Here is a 17748-nt window from a genome sequence, read left to right on the forward strand (position 1 = left end):
TGTGGGGGGAGAGCCTTCCGAACTCTGCCTTGATCACAGAGCCCCCCGATCCTGCAAGCCACTGCTCCCGGCCCCTTCACGGGGAGGGGGAAGGAAGTGGAGGGCGGCTGGATGTGAAGGGCTGGGCCAAGGGAACCCCCCCCATCCCTCCTCCTTTCCTTCCCCATCTCTTGCTCTCCTGAGTTGGATATCTCGGCTTGGGCTTGCAAAGGGACTCAGTGGGGATGGAGCGTGTGTGAGTGAATGGACGATGGGGCGGTTGGTGATCCTGACAGTGTCTGGGAAAGCAGCAGTCGGCTGTCTTTGGGTGCCTTGGAGTCCCCCCCCCTTTTTTTTTGGTGGCAGCCGGATGGATGGATGTAGGAAGCCACGGGAGACTTTGTCCTTCGCGAATCTTTTTGCGGTCTGGGCTTGCTGTATATAAATACCTAGCCGGGAAGCCCTTACCCCAAAAAGCATTTGCGGAGGGCGCTTTCGCCGAAGGAGCAGCAGCGCGACCGCCGATCCTCGGACTTACCTTGATTTTCTGGGCTTCTCCCTTTCCTTTCTCTTTTCCTCTGTAACCCCTACGACCCCCTCCATCCGTGTGTGTGTCTCGAGGGAATTAAACTCCCTTCCCCCTCGTCCCCACTCCCGAGATCCCTTCGTAGCCTAACTTTTCTTAATCGACTTCTGCTCGCTCTTTTCCGTGAATGATTTCATACTACTTTCATTTTTTTTAAAAAAAGAAAAGAATCTTCATAGAATAAAATACAATAAAAACTTTCTCGAAGTTCAGAGGACGCCCCCTCCCACACCAGAAGGGTGTGATGTGTTTCATCCCCCTTCACCCCATCAGGGATGGAGCTGGATGTTTAGTCCTCCACTAAATTGAGACAAGTGTCGTCAAGTCTTTCTTTAAAACGGGGGAGATTTCGGTTGGTTTCAGAGTGGGAGTGGGTGGAATACTGGGGGATCACCCCATAAATGATAGGGAGGGGGAAACTCAGAAATCAGCCCCGATTTAAGGGGAGATTCCTGTTATCAGGCGATGCCTCTATCCCCCCCCCCATGACTTCCAACCTCCTTTTAGGCAACTTTCAAGCCTCCGATCCCCCAGGTCTCCCCTTTCCCAACTGAAAGTGGCCCCGATCGGGGTAAAAAAGGCCAGATCCGGGGGGAAACACGGCCGAACTGTTGCTTTTGGACGAGGTGATAGGTAGCGAGCGAAGCCGCCTCAGCCCCTCTGTCTAGCACTGTTGAAACTGCCTCGCCTTTTCTTTGCCATGCACATAGCGCCGAGGAGAGTTAGAGGCAGCCTGCATTGCTTTGCCTTTCCCCTTTGCTGTAATTAACAAGTCGGCTTTCGTGGGCAACATAAGAAAGGGGGAGGGGTGGGGAGAAAAGGTTTCCTTCCTTGCTGCCCCCACCTCCTAAGAAGACAACTGTATTTCGGCCCGGACAGAACAGACCAGAGGTGAACAGCTAGTTGCCAGTGGAATGCCCGGTTGTCGCAATCTAAGGGCCTATTGGTTGCAAAAGCCTTCTTGGAAGGGGAGGGGGAGAACCCAGCTGTTCCAAAAGGATCCTTCTCTAACTATTGACAACTCCCAGGATCTCCCCTTTCCAGCCAACACAGAGGGAAAGTGCTCCACTTGCGTCTCTCTTGCTCAGGAGAGGAGGCTGCAGTGGAGACGCTGAGGGCGAGTGGCACAGCCGAGGCTAAGGGCTGCTGTTTCTCCAGAGATAAAAGAGATTTTGACAATCTGACGGTGTTGCAGAAAAGAGTAAAAGTCTGCCCAATTGGTGAGTGTGGAAGCCGGGCAAAACAAAGAAGAGCCTCGGGTTTCTTCCCCACCCTTGGCCAAGATTAGTGGCTGAGAGTCGACCTGGCTCGAGGGAGGCAACACTAGATGGGTCTCTCCAACTCGACAGCCCAAGAATCCCCCTTTTCGCCTTCGTCCATCCCCCCAAATCCCCCCTCCTTTGTATCCCTCTTTCCAGTCGCCTGCAACCCTCTTCGCAGGCTCTTGAGTCCTGGGAGCATCTCTTCAGGGCAAGGCAGGCTGTATAGAGAGGGGTACTTGAAAGGAGAAGGGAGGCATGTGCAGAGATGGATCAGCTTTGGAAAGAGCCTCGCTTTTTGTGTGTCTGGCCCATCCCTGTTGCAGGAGAATCCCAACCTAAGCAATCTGGGAGGGGACGGGTGTCTGAGGAGAAGCGTTTGGAAGAGCCAAGCCACCGTGGGTTAGCTCCTGTCCTCGGCTCTTTACATGGGCAGCCAACTGTTGCTACCAGTCTGGAGAAACTACTGTAGTTGCGGGGATATTCGCTTCTCAGCCCCAAGCCGAGCTCTTCAATGCAGGTTAAAAGGGCAAAAGTAAATCCTGGCATCCTATCTTTCTCTTTCCCCTCACTTCACCTCACTCCAATTGTGTGTGAGTATTTCTTAATCTGGAAGGAGGTCGCTTTCTACTAGGGGGACGTTCCATCAGCTCTGCCCAGCAGAACAGCGACTGCCTCGCTTGCTCGACTTGGAGGGCAAGAGACAGCACTTGGTCCTTCCAAATCTCAAAGGTTTGGATGTGATCCACTCAATCTGAATTATTTTTGTTTTCCTTTTGGGGGTGGAGGTGTAATCCATGGACTTCTCAGGGGAGTCACTTAGATCTTTTCTAAGGATCTAGAGAACATGTCTAGAATGCCAGCAAGGCCTCATCCTCCGTTTCCCTTTCTCCCAATGAAATTTTCTCACGTCCTTGCAGGCAAAGGCTGCTGGAAAGCTGGGGGTGCGTCATAGGGGATGCTGGGCTTTTTTTTTCTAGGCAAGAGGGAAGGTATGGCTAACCTTTAACAGTTCTGCATGCCTAACGTTTACGCTACCTTTGCTTATTTGTGAACACAGATGGTTTTTGAAAGAAAGGGGCAATAGAGGAAATTATATATCTGTCCCCTCCAAGACCCCCCCAATCCTCTAAATATTTAACGCCCCAACTTATATTTCGAGGGTACGCTAGGAATGACCAAAAATCCAGACTGGCTGGCTCAAAACACGACAAGCTGAGTCAGGTGGAAGAGCGCAACCAAACTCCACCCGTCGCAAAATGGAAGAGATATTGTGAGAAAATTGTCTTTGGGGAAAAGGTTTTTTTTTTAAAAAAAGGATAGCCACTCATCTTCCTTTTCTTCTCAAACGGGCTCTTCACCTACTTAACCTCTCGTTTCTCTCCCCCACCCCTCTTTCCTTGCAATGTGCCTCCAAAGAAGTTTCAAGGACGTCCGATCTAAGCAGAGGCGAACTGCTTTCTGTTAGAGGTTGCCCTCATCTCTTCCCACCTCCTTCCCACAGAAACAGCCTCTCTGTTCCTTTCCGTGATCCCCGCAATAACATCCCGTTTGCCCTAAGCAGCACTAACGTAGAAAATGCTGTGCTTTTTTGCAGGCGGCAGGCCCTTACCTCCAGGCTGATGGTCTGAGGAAAGAGATCCGATTCCCAAGGAAAGGAAGGAGAAGAGAACTCATCTAGTTGGGAGGTGATGCAGGTGAGAAACACATAAAACACACCTGGAAAGCCCTGACAGCATGAGCAGTGTTAGCCTTAAAGGTCACGGCAGCTAGGAGAGACTAAACAAGAGTCCGGAGAGACTAAACAAGGCGCCCTTGAGATCAATCCCACTGCCCCTGGAACAGAGGGAACCCTTCTAGGGTCGCTGCAGGTACAACGTGTGCTATTCCCCTTCCCTCCCTTGTCAGAACAGGCTTGGCTAATGCCGTTTGGAGAGGTCGGGGCCTGCAGATAGGCTAGCTGCAGAGCACTTTCCAAAGGCAGGGGCCGGATACCTCTTTGAGAGGCAGAAAAAGAAGAGAAAACCCCAGAAAGATCTAACCCACTGGTCGGGATTGCTTCCACCGGCCCTCTGAGAAGGGAAGGGAAGGGGGAAGGGGCTGACTTAATGTCATGTGCCCCCTTCAAAAAAAAAAGTTATAAGAAAGATGATCTCAGCAGTAAAAGAGACAGGCTAAGGCTGCAATTCAATACATGTCTACTCAGAAATATGCTCTGTTGGATTCAGTGGGACTTACTCCCATGAAAATGTGTGTTGGACTGCAGCCTGTCATGTTCTTCCCTCACCCTGAACAAAATAAATTGGTCTCTAACCTTCGACTGACATGTGCTAGTCCTTAAAATTTCTTCCTGTTCCCTAGAAATGTAACTGAATTTCAAAACAAGAAGCCCTCAGCAGAGACCTATGTATTTTACCCACTCTTCCATCTCTTGCCATCCAGGTAGTTTCTAAAGGCCTTCTGTTAATGTGCCAGGTAGGGTAGGTCGGACTGGTTTCTCTTCCACCCCTTATCCTGCAAAAGGAATGGCCAGATTTAAAAAAATCAAGCAGATATAGGAGTTTATTTTCTATTTTTTCCTTGGTGAATCGGAAATGAAAGAAGCATTTTCAGTTTGGCCTATGACAGTAAATAAAAGTCAGTCAGTCAGAAGCATTTCGATTAGTTGCAAAGGCCTCTCCCCTTAAAATAGAAATATCTGAATTATAATATTTTCCCCTTTTTCAACTTTGCATGCAACTTGAAAGCATCATTTTCAGTATCACCAACCTGTTACATGTCTGAAGGAAAGCAGGCTTCCCTTCATAGTACGGAAGAAGTCTGAAGTGCAGTTGAAGACTGCAACCCACAACTCAGATAAGACAATGAAAGGTTATTTGGCCCCACTACACTACTAAGACCGCAGCTTAACTGGGCAGATATGAAATGCTCTGCTTCATACCTTGAAATTATATTGCTGTTCATGTTTTGAAGTGTCTAGTTCTTATACTACAGGAAGGTCATTTACATGTGGCAGAGGAGGGCTTTTAGAATGAGTTGACAAAAGTCACTGGATAAACTTAGGTAACAGCAAGCATAAGGGAAGAAATCTCATACATTTCCATTAGCCACACCTGGAGCAGGAACATGGTTGATCTGCTGATCAGTTGTGAAATCTCTTTGAAGCTGAATTTTAAAAAACACTCAAGCTGATCCCACCAGGTTTTACACTAAAAAGGGGCAGGGTTTGACTAGCATAATGTGCTCCCATTTTCAGAAGAGAGAAGTGGAGATGCACTGAAACTGTGAGCATGCTTCTACCCCATGTCAGCATCTGGCATCCCCACATTGGCCCTAGGGGCAGGCTATGATTTTATAAAATTCCAGCCAATACTAAAAATGTTTCTTGTCCTTTCCAGCCTAATTAAGTTAAGTTGTCATCACTTAGAAAGGGGTTTGGTCCATAATGCACATCTCTTTTATTTCCTGTGTACCTTTTGCATTAACCCAGAGCTTGTACGTACAGGCCGCAGTCCCTCCCACAGTTATATTGATACAGTTTGATTAAATGAATGAGTTTTACCTAGGGGTAAGACTGTGGCCATGAAGGTTGCTGTGCTAAGAGGTGACTCCTTTATCTGCTGACCTTTACGTAGCTTCAAGCCTACCATTAAGCTGTGTTTAGAGAAAATTCATATGAGGCAAGAAAAAATCTAGCAGGGTTGGCTTTACCCTAGTGTAATTTAGAAGCAAATGAAGGCCACAAAAATAATGTTATAGTTTGTCTTAAAATCATGAGAAGGTTGGTTTACTGTTTATGTATAGATTTATATATGTGTTCTGCATACTCAATTTAATGTATATACAAAGAGAAGATTTTGGCCTGTTTTCATTGTCTGTAAATCTGCTCCTATTTAGAGAGGGAGGTTTAAGCACTTGATTCTGTCTTGTGTAAGTGTAAAATAAACAGAATGAGAAATGACAAGCTAATTCTGGATTTGTAAATATCTGTAGTTGAAAAATTGTTCCCAAAGTATCTTCCAGACAGCTACATTATGAGTCTTCCAGTAAGAGTTTTTGGGATCCTTTTCTATTAGAAGACCATTTCTGTCATTCCATTTTAGTTCCTGGTTGGATAGGAAGCCATTATCCTATTATACACAATTTTCTGTAAATGTAACAATGTTCTTCAGAAAGGTGCTGTTATGGACTGGTGGCATCACAAACATTATACTCTTTTTTCAATTGTCTTGAGCTAGAACAGGGGTTCCCAAATTGTGGACCATGGACCACCAGTGGCCCAGGAGCTTCATTCAGCTGGTTCATGTCATGGCTGTATTAAATATTCATATTGATTTTTAATTGTATTTTTATTGTTTCTTTTATTTCTTATACTGTATTTCATTGTGTTGCAATTTGAATTCCATGGCATTCAAATTGTAATACAAAAATAAAAAATCATATAGCATCTAGCATAGTCCATTACAATCACTATAACAGGTAGAAAAATAATGTAAGTGGTCCGTCAAGACCCTCGTCAATTTTTCAAGTGGTCCGTAGGGGGGAAAGTCTGGGAACCAGTGGGCTAGGCCATTCTTTATGCCACACAGTGCTTTACAACTCTTATGTCATGTGTCACTGTAATAAGAAGTATTTTAAAAAAACAGGCAAAGAAATGGTGGCAAGGTTCAGTACCAATCCTGTACATGTGTATTTGAAAATATGTCCTGCACAGGACTGCAACCTTAGTTTGAGACAGAAAGACAACATCTCTCAGCCAGGAGGGGTCTTCAGGATAGAAATGGGGTATAAATTGCAATATGTAAATACATTTAGCGCATTCTTCTGCCCAGGTTAGGCATATGCAGTTTTAAACTGGTAGTGTTCTGGTGTCTGACAACAGAGATAATATCTAAATAGCAAAGACCAATGAAGCTGCAAATGCTGCAAACCTGAACCCACTCTTTAGAGAGTAAGCCCCACTGGACACAGTACAATTTATTTCTGAGTAAACATCCATAAGATAATGCTACATATCAATGTATATAATTTATATTGTCTGTTTTCACACTCACTGAGTCTGTATACAGACATACCTATAACAGAAATGGGTGCGGGTTCTTCTGTTGTTGTGGAATGAGCTCTGCTTCTCCCCTCCATCATCTCTCAAATGACACACATAAGGCCTCAAAATCAAATGACAGTGGCCTTGTACTTTGCCCTCTCCCCTCTGGTGCTTTGCTCTCTTTGGTGGTTCGCCGCTTTCTCCTCTCCCCATGCTTTTATCTGATAGAATGTCCATCACTTTATTTATTTATTTTTTGAAAGCCAAAACATGCTTTGTTTGTTTGTTACGCTTGAAAGGGTGCACCAAGAAAGTGAGGTGGTGCTGGGATGGTAAGATGACTTTCTGACTGCTTCTCAGAATTCTGTACACCAGAAGAACAAATTTCTCTTGAGCTTGGTCTGGGTGGGTTGAATGTCTCCGAAATGCAACGAGTGTCCTTCCATAGCGGGCTCCCTGTTAAAATCATGTCCATTTGTTTCCTTTTCAATGTCCATGAACCCTTGCATCCCAGTTTGTCCCAGTCCTCCTCAATCACCCATCTCTTGTTTAGTTCATATTTCATTAGTCCAAAGATTTCCTATAGGTCAGACCTAAATCATACATTGTTATAGGTAGGAGTTCACTAGCAATCACCTTAAAACAATCTTCATCCAGAGGTTAAAGTTTTGCTGTATTGCATTGTTGTGGCCTATCATGTCTAACATGGAAATAAAATTGATTTGATTGATTATAGGCATTCATAAATTAACATTTATTATTCTTTAAATTTTGGGAATTGGTTGAGAAGTCATTTTGCTGTTTTGTAGTTTTCTGCACCTTTACATCCCTACTGAATAGTTAACAACTCTACTATGTAATTTTTTTTCTCCATCAAAAATGCAGAGAGTAAATCTTGGGGCTGCTAATTTGCAAGTGGATATCTGGTTTATTTTCTCCCTTTTCATAAAAAAAGCTTATTATTGTTGGTGTGCATGTGTGCACACATAATACATACATTTGTCACAGTCTGTACAAAAATGAAGTCCTGGGTTGGTCAGGTTCTCAGACATCACACAGTGATCCAGCTTATATCAAGACCAAAATCTGTTCCTCTCTACTTACAGGTCACTCACTGTGTAGGTTAGGAAGGGAGTTCTAGACTCCCTCCATTCTCTCATAACAGAAGTGGAACCTGGGAAGAGTAAAAGGAGCTCGGGCTCCTTCCAATAACTAATACTGCCTTCTTAGGGAGGACCAATTTACAATTTATGAACTGTGTGTCTCCGTTTCCTAGCCAGTGATTCCCATCATATGGAACATCACGATATTTCTGCTGACTCACTTGGGGAAGAGGGACAAATAAAGCTTTTTGCAAAATAAGATGAAACAACAACAAAAATTATATTTAGCTGTCACTAGTGGCATCTGATGATTGCCAGCATTTAAAGTGGGTCTTCTATTTCTTATTTCTTATTGCAAATCATTATGTTTAAAATACCCATTTGTATTAGGACAAGCGTTAATGAGGCCACTGATTAGGTTCAACTAATGGTTGCAAAGATGCATATTTTATTGCAGTTGCTCAATACCCGGCTACAGAGGGTTTAGAAATGGTCTGAGCAGATCTTGAATGCAGGTCTACCATTAATTCTTAGGTTCACCTTTTATTTTTCATATTGATCTTCTATGGAGACTACAGCTCTGACCTAGGGCCTCATGTGCATATGCAATTTAGGGTAGAAGTGAGGAAATTATACATTTTAATTATAGGAAACAATAGTCTTGTTCCAATATGGACAAGTAGATAGACAGATAAACTGACAGATATAATAAACAGCAGGTCTTGTTTATTAAATAAATATTGTTGAGATCATTTCAGTAACTTGTTTTAACTTCAGCCTGTCAAAGTTGGCTAATGCACAGATCTCCAAAGCTTGTATTTTTAATAACTTTGAGTAAATAGTCACAACATAGACATTTCATATGTATATTTTAGGGTTGTTGTTCCCTAAAACCTTTATTTATATATTTAATTTCATATTAATATTCTTGAAGAAATGGATCTATTAGCACGGCACAACTTGGCTCCTTTCACATGATTTTAGTATGGACATAGGCTGAAATCATATTATTGCTCTACAATGGCCACTAATGTGGCATCAGGCACCTCACAAGATCAAGGTGTCAGATTTCAATGCCCTCAGAAAAACTGTAACGGTCATAATAATAAGTATGCACATTTCCACACAAAATGAAAATTATATAATATCATTAGAAATTGTTGCATTGCAACCTGTTGCATCCTTCATTTCCCAAATCTCTGATTAATCAGCTTTTAATTCCCCCCCCTTAAATTTATATTCCAGCTTTTCACTTCACTCAGAGCTCCTCAGTGTTTCAGTAGTTTTGAATAACTCCTGCTTTCTTCAATATTTCTGTTTCACCCATCACGGGGAGATAATCTTTCTCCCATGAAGAGGCATAATTGCTTTCCACACACAAGTCATTCTTTGCTGCTCCTCTTTTTGTGTACTTGAGGCTGGCATGGCGATGGATGTAGAAGGCCTTTCTCAAGACACAGAAGGAGAAAACAACTGGTGAGCATGCTCTGCTTCTGAGGTGGGAAAAAAAATCACCAGCCAGCCCAACACACAGTACACATTTGGCAAGAAAAGGAAGGAAATCGCCCCATTTCTTCAGTATGTAAAAAACTGGGGAAATACAAACACATATGTGTGCCGGGGTGTGTGTGACACATTCAGGTTTTACAGTGCTTGCAGGCCTTCTTATTTCTTGTGTTTAAATTACTGATAAAAAGGGAAATTAGGAAAAAGTGCCATATATATAGATATAATACAGTATTTGCTATGAACGTTTGCACAACAGGGAACTTTTTTTTAATCCTAAGGAGGAATTAATTGCATCACTTTAAATGCATCATCCTGCTCCCATCTCTCAGTAAGAAGTCAATTGTAATATGACCAGTTCCACTTAATCTACTCATAGATGTGAAGCTAATTTTATTCCTTTGGGAAGGTCCGTAGCTCAGTAACCTGATACTCTAACCACTACTCCATACTTACTCTCCCTACACAGCCTTGGGGCTACAAGGCACAATAACTTTACATTTAAACTAGTCCTCTGACTATGGGGGCTTTTTGATGGAGGGCCAGTGAGAGGACAAGTCTGGTTATGATTTGTAACATAGAAAGTGACAAGAGCATAAATGTTTGCTTTTATCCTAGAAAAAAGTTTGTTGAAGATTTAATAGCACTGAAAGAACCTAATGAAGTTATTGTGTTGTCTGGGGAAGCAATGGCGGATGAGAAGCCCAATCAAGCAGCCATCTTGCTATTTCACCACAATGCCCAGAATATGCCAGCACTGTTAATTTCAGAGAACTATCTTGAGCATCCAACAAAAGATGCAAATACCAACAATAAAAAAGTTGATGCATTGGGGCCTTTTTAAGGTGCAATAGCCTAACTTTTATTGACATGCTAAAATTATCACAAGCTGGTACCACTCATTGATGTTGCTTTCTGACTGTGCCTTTCACTGTGCCTTTAAATCCTCATTGCAACATTGCTGTTGTTTCTCCCCCCCCCTTTACAATTTATTGGCATCATCTGAAGTCTATCTATGCAATATATAGACAAATAAAATGAAAGTTCCTTGACCAAACTTATGCTGGATTAACATACTATCTCAGACTATTGTCACTCAAGTGGCCTGTTCTGCTTTTGTAGAACCACGTGTATGTCAACAGACCTGATGCTTATCTTACACTAGCAAAATGCCCATAATTGCGCTGCTTAGTGTGTACATGGAAGGAAGACTTGTGTGCTGCAAGGGCTCCTGTGGGTGCAGCACATCTCTGTGTAGTCTGTGCACACACAGTGCACTCCCTGTGAGGGCCAGGGCATCTTAGTGCCAGGGTGGAAGGTAGCTTTGCCTACTACATATGTATCAAGAGCTGTGCTTTACTGTTCCCTACTGAAATGACTAGCATAGAATCATAGAACAGTAGAGTTGGAAGGGGCCTATGAGACCATCAAATTCAACCCCCTGGTCAATGCAGGAATCCAATTTAAAGCATACCCGACAGGTGGCTAGTCAGCTGCCTTGTCAATGCTCACCACCTCCCTAGGTAATTGGTGTCATTGTCGTACCACTCTGTTAGGAGTTTTTCCTGATGTTCACTCAAACTCTAGCTTCCTGTAACTTGAGCCCATTATTCTGTGTCCTGCACTCTGGGATGCTTGAGAAGAGATCCTGGCCCTCCTCTGTGTGACAACCTTTGAAGTACTTGAAGAGTGTTCTCATATCTCCCTTCAGCCATAGCCATTCATTTATATGGGAGAAAGTAAAGTACTAGACTTGGGGACACTGTTGTAATGGGGCTAAACCTGCTCCCGGCCTTATATTGTCTCATATTGTGGTGGAAGAAGATAAGGACTTGTATTGGAACCCAAAATGAATAGGGAAAGAATCCTGCTTCCCTGTGAGGGCCTTTGCTTTGATAACATAGTCATCATAGCCAATATGAATCAAGCTGCTGGCTGCATAGATCCATCCTGTGTTATGTTTAAGTAGAATGTGATCAAACTTTGGGAACCAGCTTTCAGACAACTAGATAAATATCACCAAGTGTAATAGCTGTAACAGCCCATCCTTCAGAGGTGGTCCTATTACAAGGAAAAATCAGACATCCACCTCCAATACATTAACATGACAGAATTGTGCCCCATATTAAACAGTGGGAGGGGCAGCCATTTGGTTTGTCTACCCTAAGTCAGCCTGAGGCATTGTATTCTTGTGGGAGAAGCCAAGGACTTGCACAGGAAAAAAACAAATTGGGGGGAAAAGCTGCTCCTGAAAATAAAGTTTGAGTTAAAATAGGGACTAAATAAATAATGCACAGGAGGGGGGAAGCCTAATTGCTTTTGGCATAGATACACATACACACACACACACACCCCTCTGACATTACTACTTAAGCATTCGTGTACCAAATCCTATGATGCAAACATCGCATAAGGCATTGAACTGTATAGCATAGATCCACAAAATAAATATATTTTCATATACACTCTCATACACAATTGACTGACTTGAGAACTAGACTATTCTGTTTATTTTTGTTTTTCCTTTTCATTCTCCATTCTTCCATTTCTTTTCCCTTGCTCCTTTCCCATTCTCGACTCACAAAGCATCTCATTGCTTGTTCTCTCTGTCTTCTCTGGAATGCTGTCAAAGGAAAGCCTTGTCAGTCAGATCCTGGACTGCTCAGCTTTCCTGCCCTTGCTCCTGTCTATGAGTACAACAAACACTTGTGGATTTAAGAACCAGAGGCGCTGGGAAGCAGGGTTCAAGCACATGAATGTGGTAGGGATTCTTCCCAGCAATAACAGGAGCATGTCTCTGGTAGATGGGCTATCTTGTCCTACCTGAGACTGGAACCGATGAATTCAGGACTTGTTGCCACAGAAAGTAGGAAGAGCAGCCCACTTTTTAAATTAAGATGTATCCTTTATTATTTTCCCATATGCTGACCAACATCAGAGGTAAAATAGAGGATTAAGCAGGTCATTGGTATGACACAATATGGCACTTGTTCCATACAGTCTTTCTACTGGTACCTGATACAGATAACATTTGATTGCTTCTCTGGTCAAATGAAATGGAATTATACAGCCAAGAGAGTGGCAGTATACTATACTCAGCATGGATTTTTTGCATTGGTCAATGTTAAATTGAAAATATCCCCCATGCCATTCTGATGCTTCCCATAAGCTCATCTCAAAACAAAACCTTACAAAACATATAGTCCTGAACTCAGAAATGCTTGCTTAACAACCCTCTCAATTTTCATGGTGATACACAAAACAGTCAGAGAGAATCATGAGTTCAAAATATAAAAAGAGAAAGAGAAAAACCAGACCCCTGTTGGACTTTTTTCTGTCAGAGGTCTCTTAATTTGTTGAAATTAATTAAAAATCAGCCATGTTCACAGAGGACCTGTAATCCTATTACTGACCTTGCCCCATACTCTGACCTTCATCTTCTGCAGTTTAAAAGTTTTAAAAATGCCTGGCTGGTTTTTAATTAATTTAATAAATTTTGGCTTGAAGCCAATGATAACGCGGGGCATACTCAGTAAGAACCAACTGACAGTGTTCTAAAAGCCAGACTCCCAGCTGCTGGGCTTGCTTAATCAGGAGGCCACACCCACACCAGACATTTACTTCACTTTAGACAGTTAAGGCTTCCCCCAGAGAATCTGGGGAGTGTAGTTTGTGAAGGGTGCTGAGCAGGGCCAGCTCCAGGCATGCAGGGGCCCTTGGGCATCAGCTTGCCCTGGCCCCCTGGTGGGTGGGTGGGTGTGCACGTGCACACATATGCTCGCGTGCGTGGCCCCCCACACGCCCCCCACGGCCCCCTACCTGTCTAGTCTTTACCATTGCCCTTAATGAAGATGGCGGCTGCGGTTTCCCTAAGGGGAATGAAGCCTCTGCTGCCATCTTTGTTGATGGCACACATGCATACTACGCGCGCACATCTCTGCCATCAACTAAGATGGCGGCAGTGGCTTCAGTACCTTAGGGAAGCTGCGGCCACCATCTTCATTAAGGGCAATGCTAAAAAGCCGGCTGACAGGTAAGTCGGGGACGTGGGGGTGTGTGGATCACAGCAGGGAAGCAAAGGGCCCCTCAGGGGCTCCTATAGCTCCAGGGCCCTCGGACCAGTGCCCAATGTGGCCGCCCTTTAGAACCGGCCCTGGTGCTGAGAGGAGACTCCTATTCCCCTGACAGAGCTCAAGTGGCAAGAGTGGTTTAACAGTCAGCTACTCTGATTGAAGCTCTGTGAAGGGAACAGGGCCTCTCCTAGCAACTCTCAGCACCCTTCGCTAACTACACTTTCCAGGATTCTTTGGGAGAAGCTATGACTGTCTAAAGTGAAATAAAGGTCTGGTGTGGATGTGGCCAGGGACAACTTTGGTTTAAATTTGGGTGGGAGGCTACATGTGCCTGCTGTAGAATAAAAGCATGATTACACAGGAGTAAATCCCACTGAACTCAAAAAGCATGCCAATGATCAAACCTGCCCTCCGCCTCTCCCTCCTGCCTATCCTAAGCAGGGCAGTAAATCCCATTGAACTCAATAAGCATGCAAATGATCAATCCATTCTCAGCAAACTTGCACATGATCCCATTTCTGCCCTCTCAGATTAAAAAGCAGAGAAATTCACTAATACGCAAAATACCTTGTGGTTTAAGAATGTACCTATAGCCAACAGATATTTCTATAAAACTTTCAAAAGCAGGGAAATTGGGCAGCTATAGTGAATGCACCAGGAGAGCAGGAGACCTGACCTGATATTGCACTGCCCTACAAATTTGTAAAAATGCAAACACAATTTGGGTTGGTCTTTCATAATCCAATCCACTTCCTATGTAGATTGGAAGAATTTGGTAACGTGTCTCTGAGCATATGGTGAGTGGTGGCAGCATCTGCAAGCAGCCCAAATAAAAGAAACAAGACGTGCTGTGCTGATCTTGTTTTAGCAGGGAGGAAGCAACAATATTAAAACAGTTGATATAGTTCAGATAGTCACTTTAAATACATTTGATTTACTTTGTAATTTTCCTATAGTAAATCATTTTCTTTTGCTTCTGTTTCTGTGAATATGTGAAGTACAGCAACACTTTGCAACACTAAAGAAAAGCTCCAAAACAATTGTGGAATAATGGCACTGACTATTCTGCAGAATAGTTTCCAATGGACATGAAGAGTGTCTCAGTTTGCACAAGAGAAAATAGTGGGAGGTGAAATATATTCTAGCAAAATTCTAGGTATGCTCTATGTTTTTAATTGACCATGCCCACCTTTCCTTAAGTGGAGTAGTTTAAGCATAGCAGGCTGAAAACATGAATCTTGGGCAGGCCAAGGTTTTTTCCCCCCCAACAGCTAGGGTCATTGCTTAAGAAGCAACACATTGTCATCAGTCTGATTTTATATCAAACTGCAGTTTTAGATTCAACTGTTAATGCACCCAAAATAGAAATAGAACATAACCTCCCATTTGAAACACAAAAGGCTGTCTTCACCATCATATGACATTGACCAATAAAAAGGCTTTGAAATTAATAAAAATAAATTTGAGACAGATTTCTAGGATGAATAAGGAGAGAAAGAAATTTTTCTAGGTTAGATTCTCTGTCGAAACAGTAGTAACACAGAAAAGAAGCAAAGTAAGAACACCATCATACATACAAAAATATAATTCTCCATCTTTGGAGATGGCAGGTGTTGCCACCACTCACCATATGCTCAGAGGCACATGTTACCAAATTCTTCCAAGCTACACAGCAAGTGGATTGGTCTGTGAAAGACCAACTCAAATTGTGTTTGCAGTTTTACCAATTTGGAGGGCAGTACATATCTCAGAGAGGAGGCCAGGTCTCCTGCTCCCCTGGTGCATATACCTGCCCAATTTCCCTGCTTTTTAAAGTTTGACAGAAATATCGGTGGGCTATAGGTACATTCTTAAATTGCAAGTTTTTTTTGCCTATTAATGAATATATACATGTTTCATGAGGCTAATACTAACTAGATAGCTGCTGACAGCACCTATACTACTTAATACCCACATTTTGTCTTTCTTCCTCTCCTACTTCTTTATATTTTCCACAGGTTTTGAACCACACAAGTGAAACTCAAAAACTAAAGGGAGCCATGTTGGCCCAAAAGAAAAAATCTAAAATTATTTATTATTCATTTCAGTTATAAAATGTATATACTGTTTAATTTAAAATCTCTAAGTGATATACATAAAATATAATTTAAAAAATCAATAGACATTCATATAGAAATACAGAACTGAAATAAAATCCTAAATAAATATAGAATAAAACTGTATAGCATAGATAAAACTGAGCAGTGAACAAAAATGGGAAAAAAAGTTTTAAGAATTTAGGAATCAGAGCTTGGGAAAGCTTAGGTAAACATACATGTCTTTAAGAGGTGTTTAAAACTGGCTACTGTGTCTGCCTCCTCAGTCATCTGGGGAAGGCAATTCCAAAGAGAGGGTGACACCACCAAAAACTTTTTCTTCTGTGTTTTCACCAAGTGACAATCTGGTGGTCGTACAACGGTCAGCAGCATTTACTTGCAAGATCTTAAGGCTTAGTTTGGTCTGTAATCGGGGAGGTGTTCAGCTAGGTATCTTGACATCAAGTTGCATAGCGCTTTAAATGTCAACAACAACACTTTGAAGCGAGCTCCTCAGCCAATAGGAAGACAAAGCGATATTTGGGCAATACTTTTATCAGGCTAAGCAAAATATCACATAATAGCGTGCAAGCTTTTGTGCTCTCCAGAACTCTTCATCAGGCTAGATAGTAAACAGAGCAATGGGAATGCAGGGAGATGCTGAAACTATGGAGTCTGCCTCTGGTCACAGTCTTCAGATGAAATGGGGAAGACGTCGCAGACATCTAAATGAGGGTCTGAATGACAGATGCTATGCAAGTATCAGAGAATGCGCCAAGATATGCTCGGCAGCAGAAGTATAACAATGGCTGATTCCCCATCTCTGAAAAATGGCTATTACCCAGGTCTGTCTCCATCCTTAGGCAAAACACACAGGCTCCTTGATAGATGGAAAACAGGAATCAAGAGAAACTAGGCATAATAAATAATAAAATTTTATTTATGAGTCGCCTATCTGGCCGAATTAACAGCCACTCTAGGCGATGTACATCAATACAATAAAATACAATATAAAACAATGAGGGCCACAATCAATAATTAGACTAAACACTACAATTCTGATTAATAACAGTATTAAAAGCTAACCCACCCCAGGGATCCCGTAGGCCTGCCTGAACAGCCGGGTCTTCAAGGCTCGGCGGAAACCTATCAGGGAGGGGGCAGAGCTTATATTAGGTTTACTTTTTGTGTGACTTGGAAAATATTTTATTTAATTGTTCAATAGCAGGATCCTAAACCAGAGAAAGAAAAAAATGCCACCTGAAGATGGGACTTTTTTTTTTAAGGGAACATTCCCTCCAAGTGCTAGGTAAAGCTACCCAGTTTGGCTTCTATTGACTTTTTGCCTAACAAACTATCTCAAATAAATGTCCAGCTTTACCAATATAAGGACTGCTTACTTTCTCTTGATTCCTATTTTCCACCTGATACTTACATAAAACCTAAAATACCATCTGTTACATCTTAAAATTGTGACCAGATGCAAACACCATGGCTTCAATGTAAACTGTGCCCCCCTTAAAAAAAAGCCTTGCTATGTTTCTAGAAAACTTGAAAGCTTGCATGATTTTGTAATATTTTAGTTGGCCTAATAAAGGTATTGCCATAATATAGATTTTGGAATCCCAAATGCTGTATATACAAAAAAGGTACTACTTGGTCCCATATGTTATAATATATTTCTATAAATGACATATATATACAAAGAAAACCTCTGTGTTCAAAAAGGCAGAGGATTGAATTTGGCCTGGAAGATTTATGTTCAAATCAAGACTCTGGCAGGTGAGATCGCATCTACAGTTGTTCAGCTATAAATCGATTGGATGACCTGAGGCCAATCACATCCCCTTTGTTTCTGATCTGTAAAGTGGCGGTAACGCAGCCGAAGCTCTGCTCACGGCTGGAGTTCGATTCCAATGGAAGGAGGAAGTCGAATCTCCAGTAAAAGGGGTCAAGGTCCACTCAGCCTTCCATCCATCCGTGGTCGGTAAAATGAGTACCCGGCATATGCTGGGGGGTAAAGAAAGGCCGGGGAAGGAACTGGCAATCCCACCCCATATATAAGGTCTGCCTAGTAAACATCACAAGACGTCACCCTAAGAGTCGGAAACAACTCGCACTAC

The 17748-nt window shown here is 42.6% G+C and overlaps 1 protein-coding gene across 1 annotated transcript in view; it reads left to right on the forward strand.

Annotated features, from left to right (window-relative positions):
* LOC133378000 (uncharacterized) overlaps positions 1 to 17748 on the forward strand; it is a 52418-nt gene that overhangs the window by 595 nt on the left and 34075 nt on the right. Inside the window, exons 2-4 of the mRNA XM_061612787.1 lie at positions 1654 to 1785; positions 2151 to 2226; positions 3584 to 3695. Of these exons, the coding sequence (XP_061468771.1) occupies positions 1654 to 1785; positions 2151 to 2226; positions 3584 to 3695 (320 nt within the window). The remainder of the gene's footprint in view (positions 1 to 1653; positions 1786 to 2150; positions 2227 to 3583; positions 3696 to 17748) is intronic.

The sequence above is a fragment of the Rhineura floridana genome, chromosome 2 (assembly GCF_030035675.1).
Source record: "Rhineura floridana isolate rRhiFlo1 chromosome 2, rRhiFlo1.hap2, whole genome shotgun sequence".
NCBI lineage: Eukaryota > Metazoa > Chordata > Lepidosauria > Squamata > Rhineuridae > Rhineura > Rhineura floridana.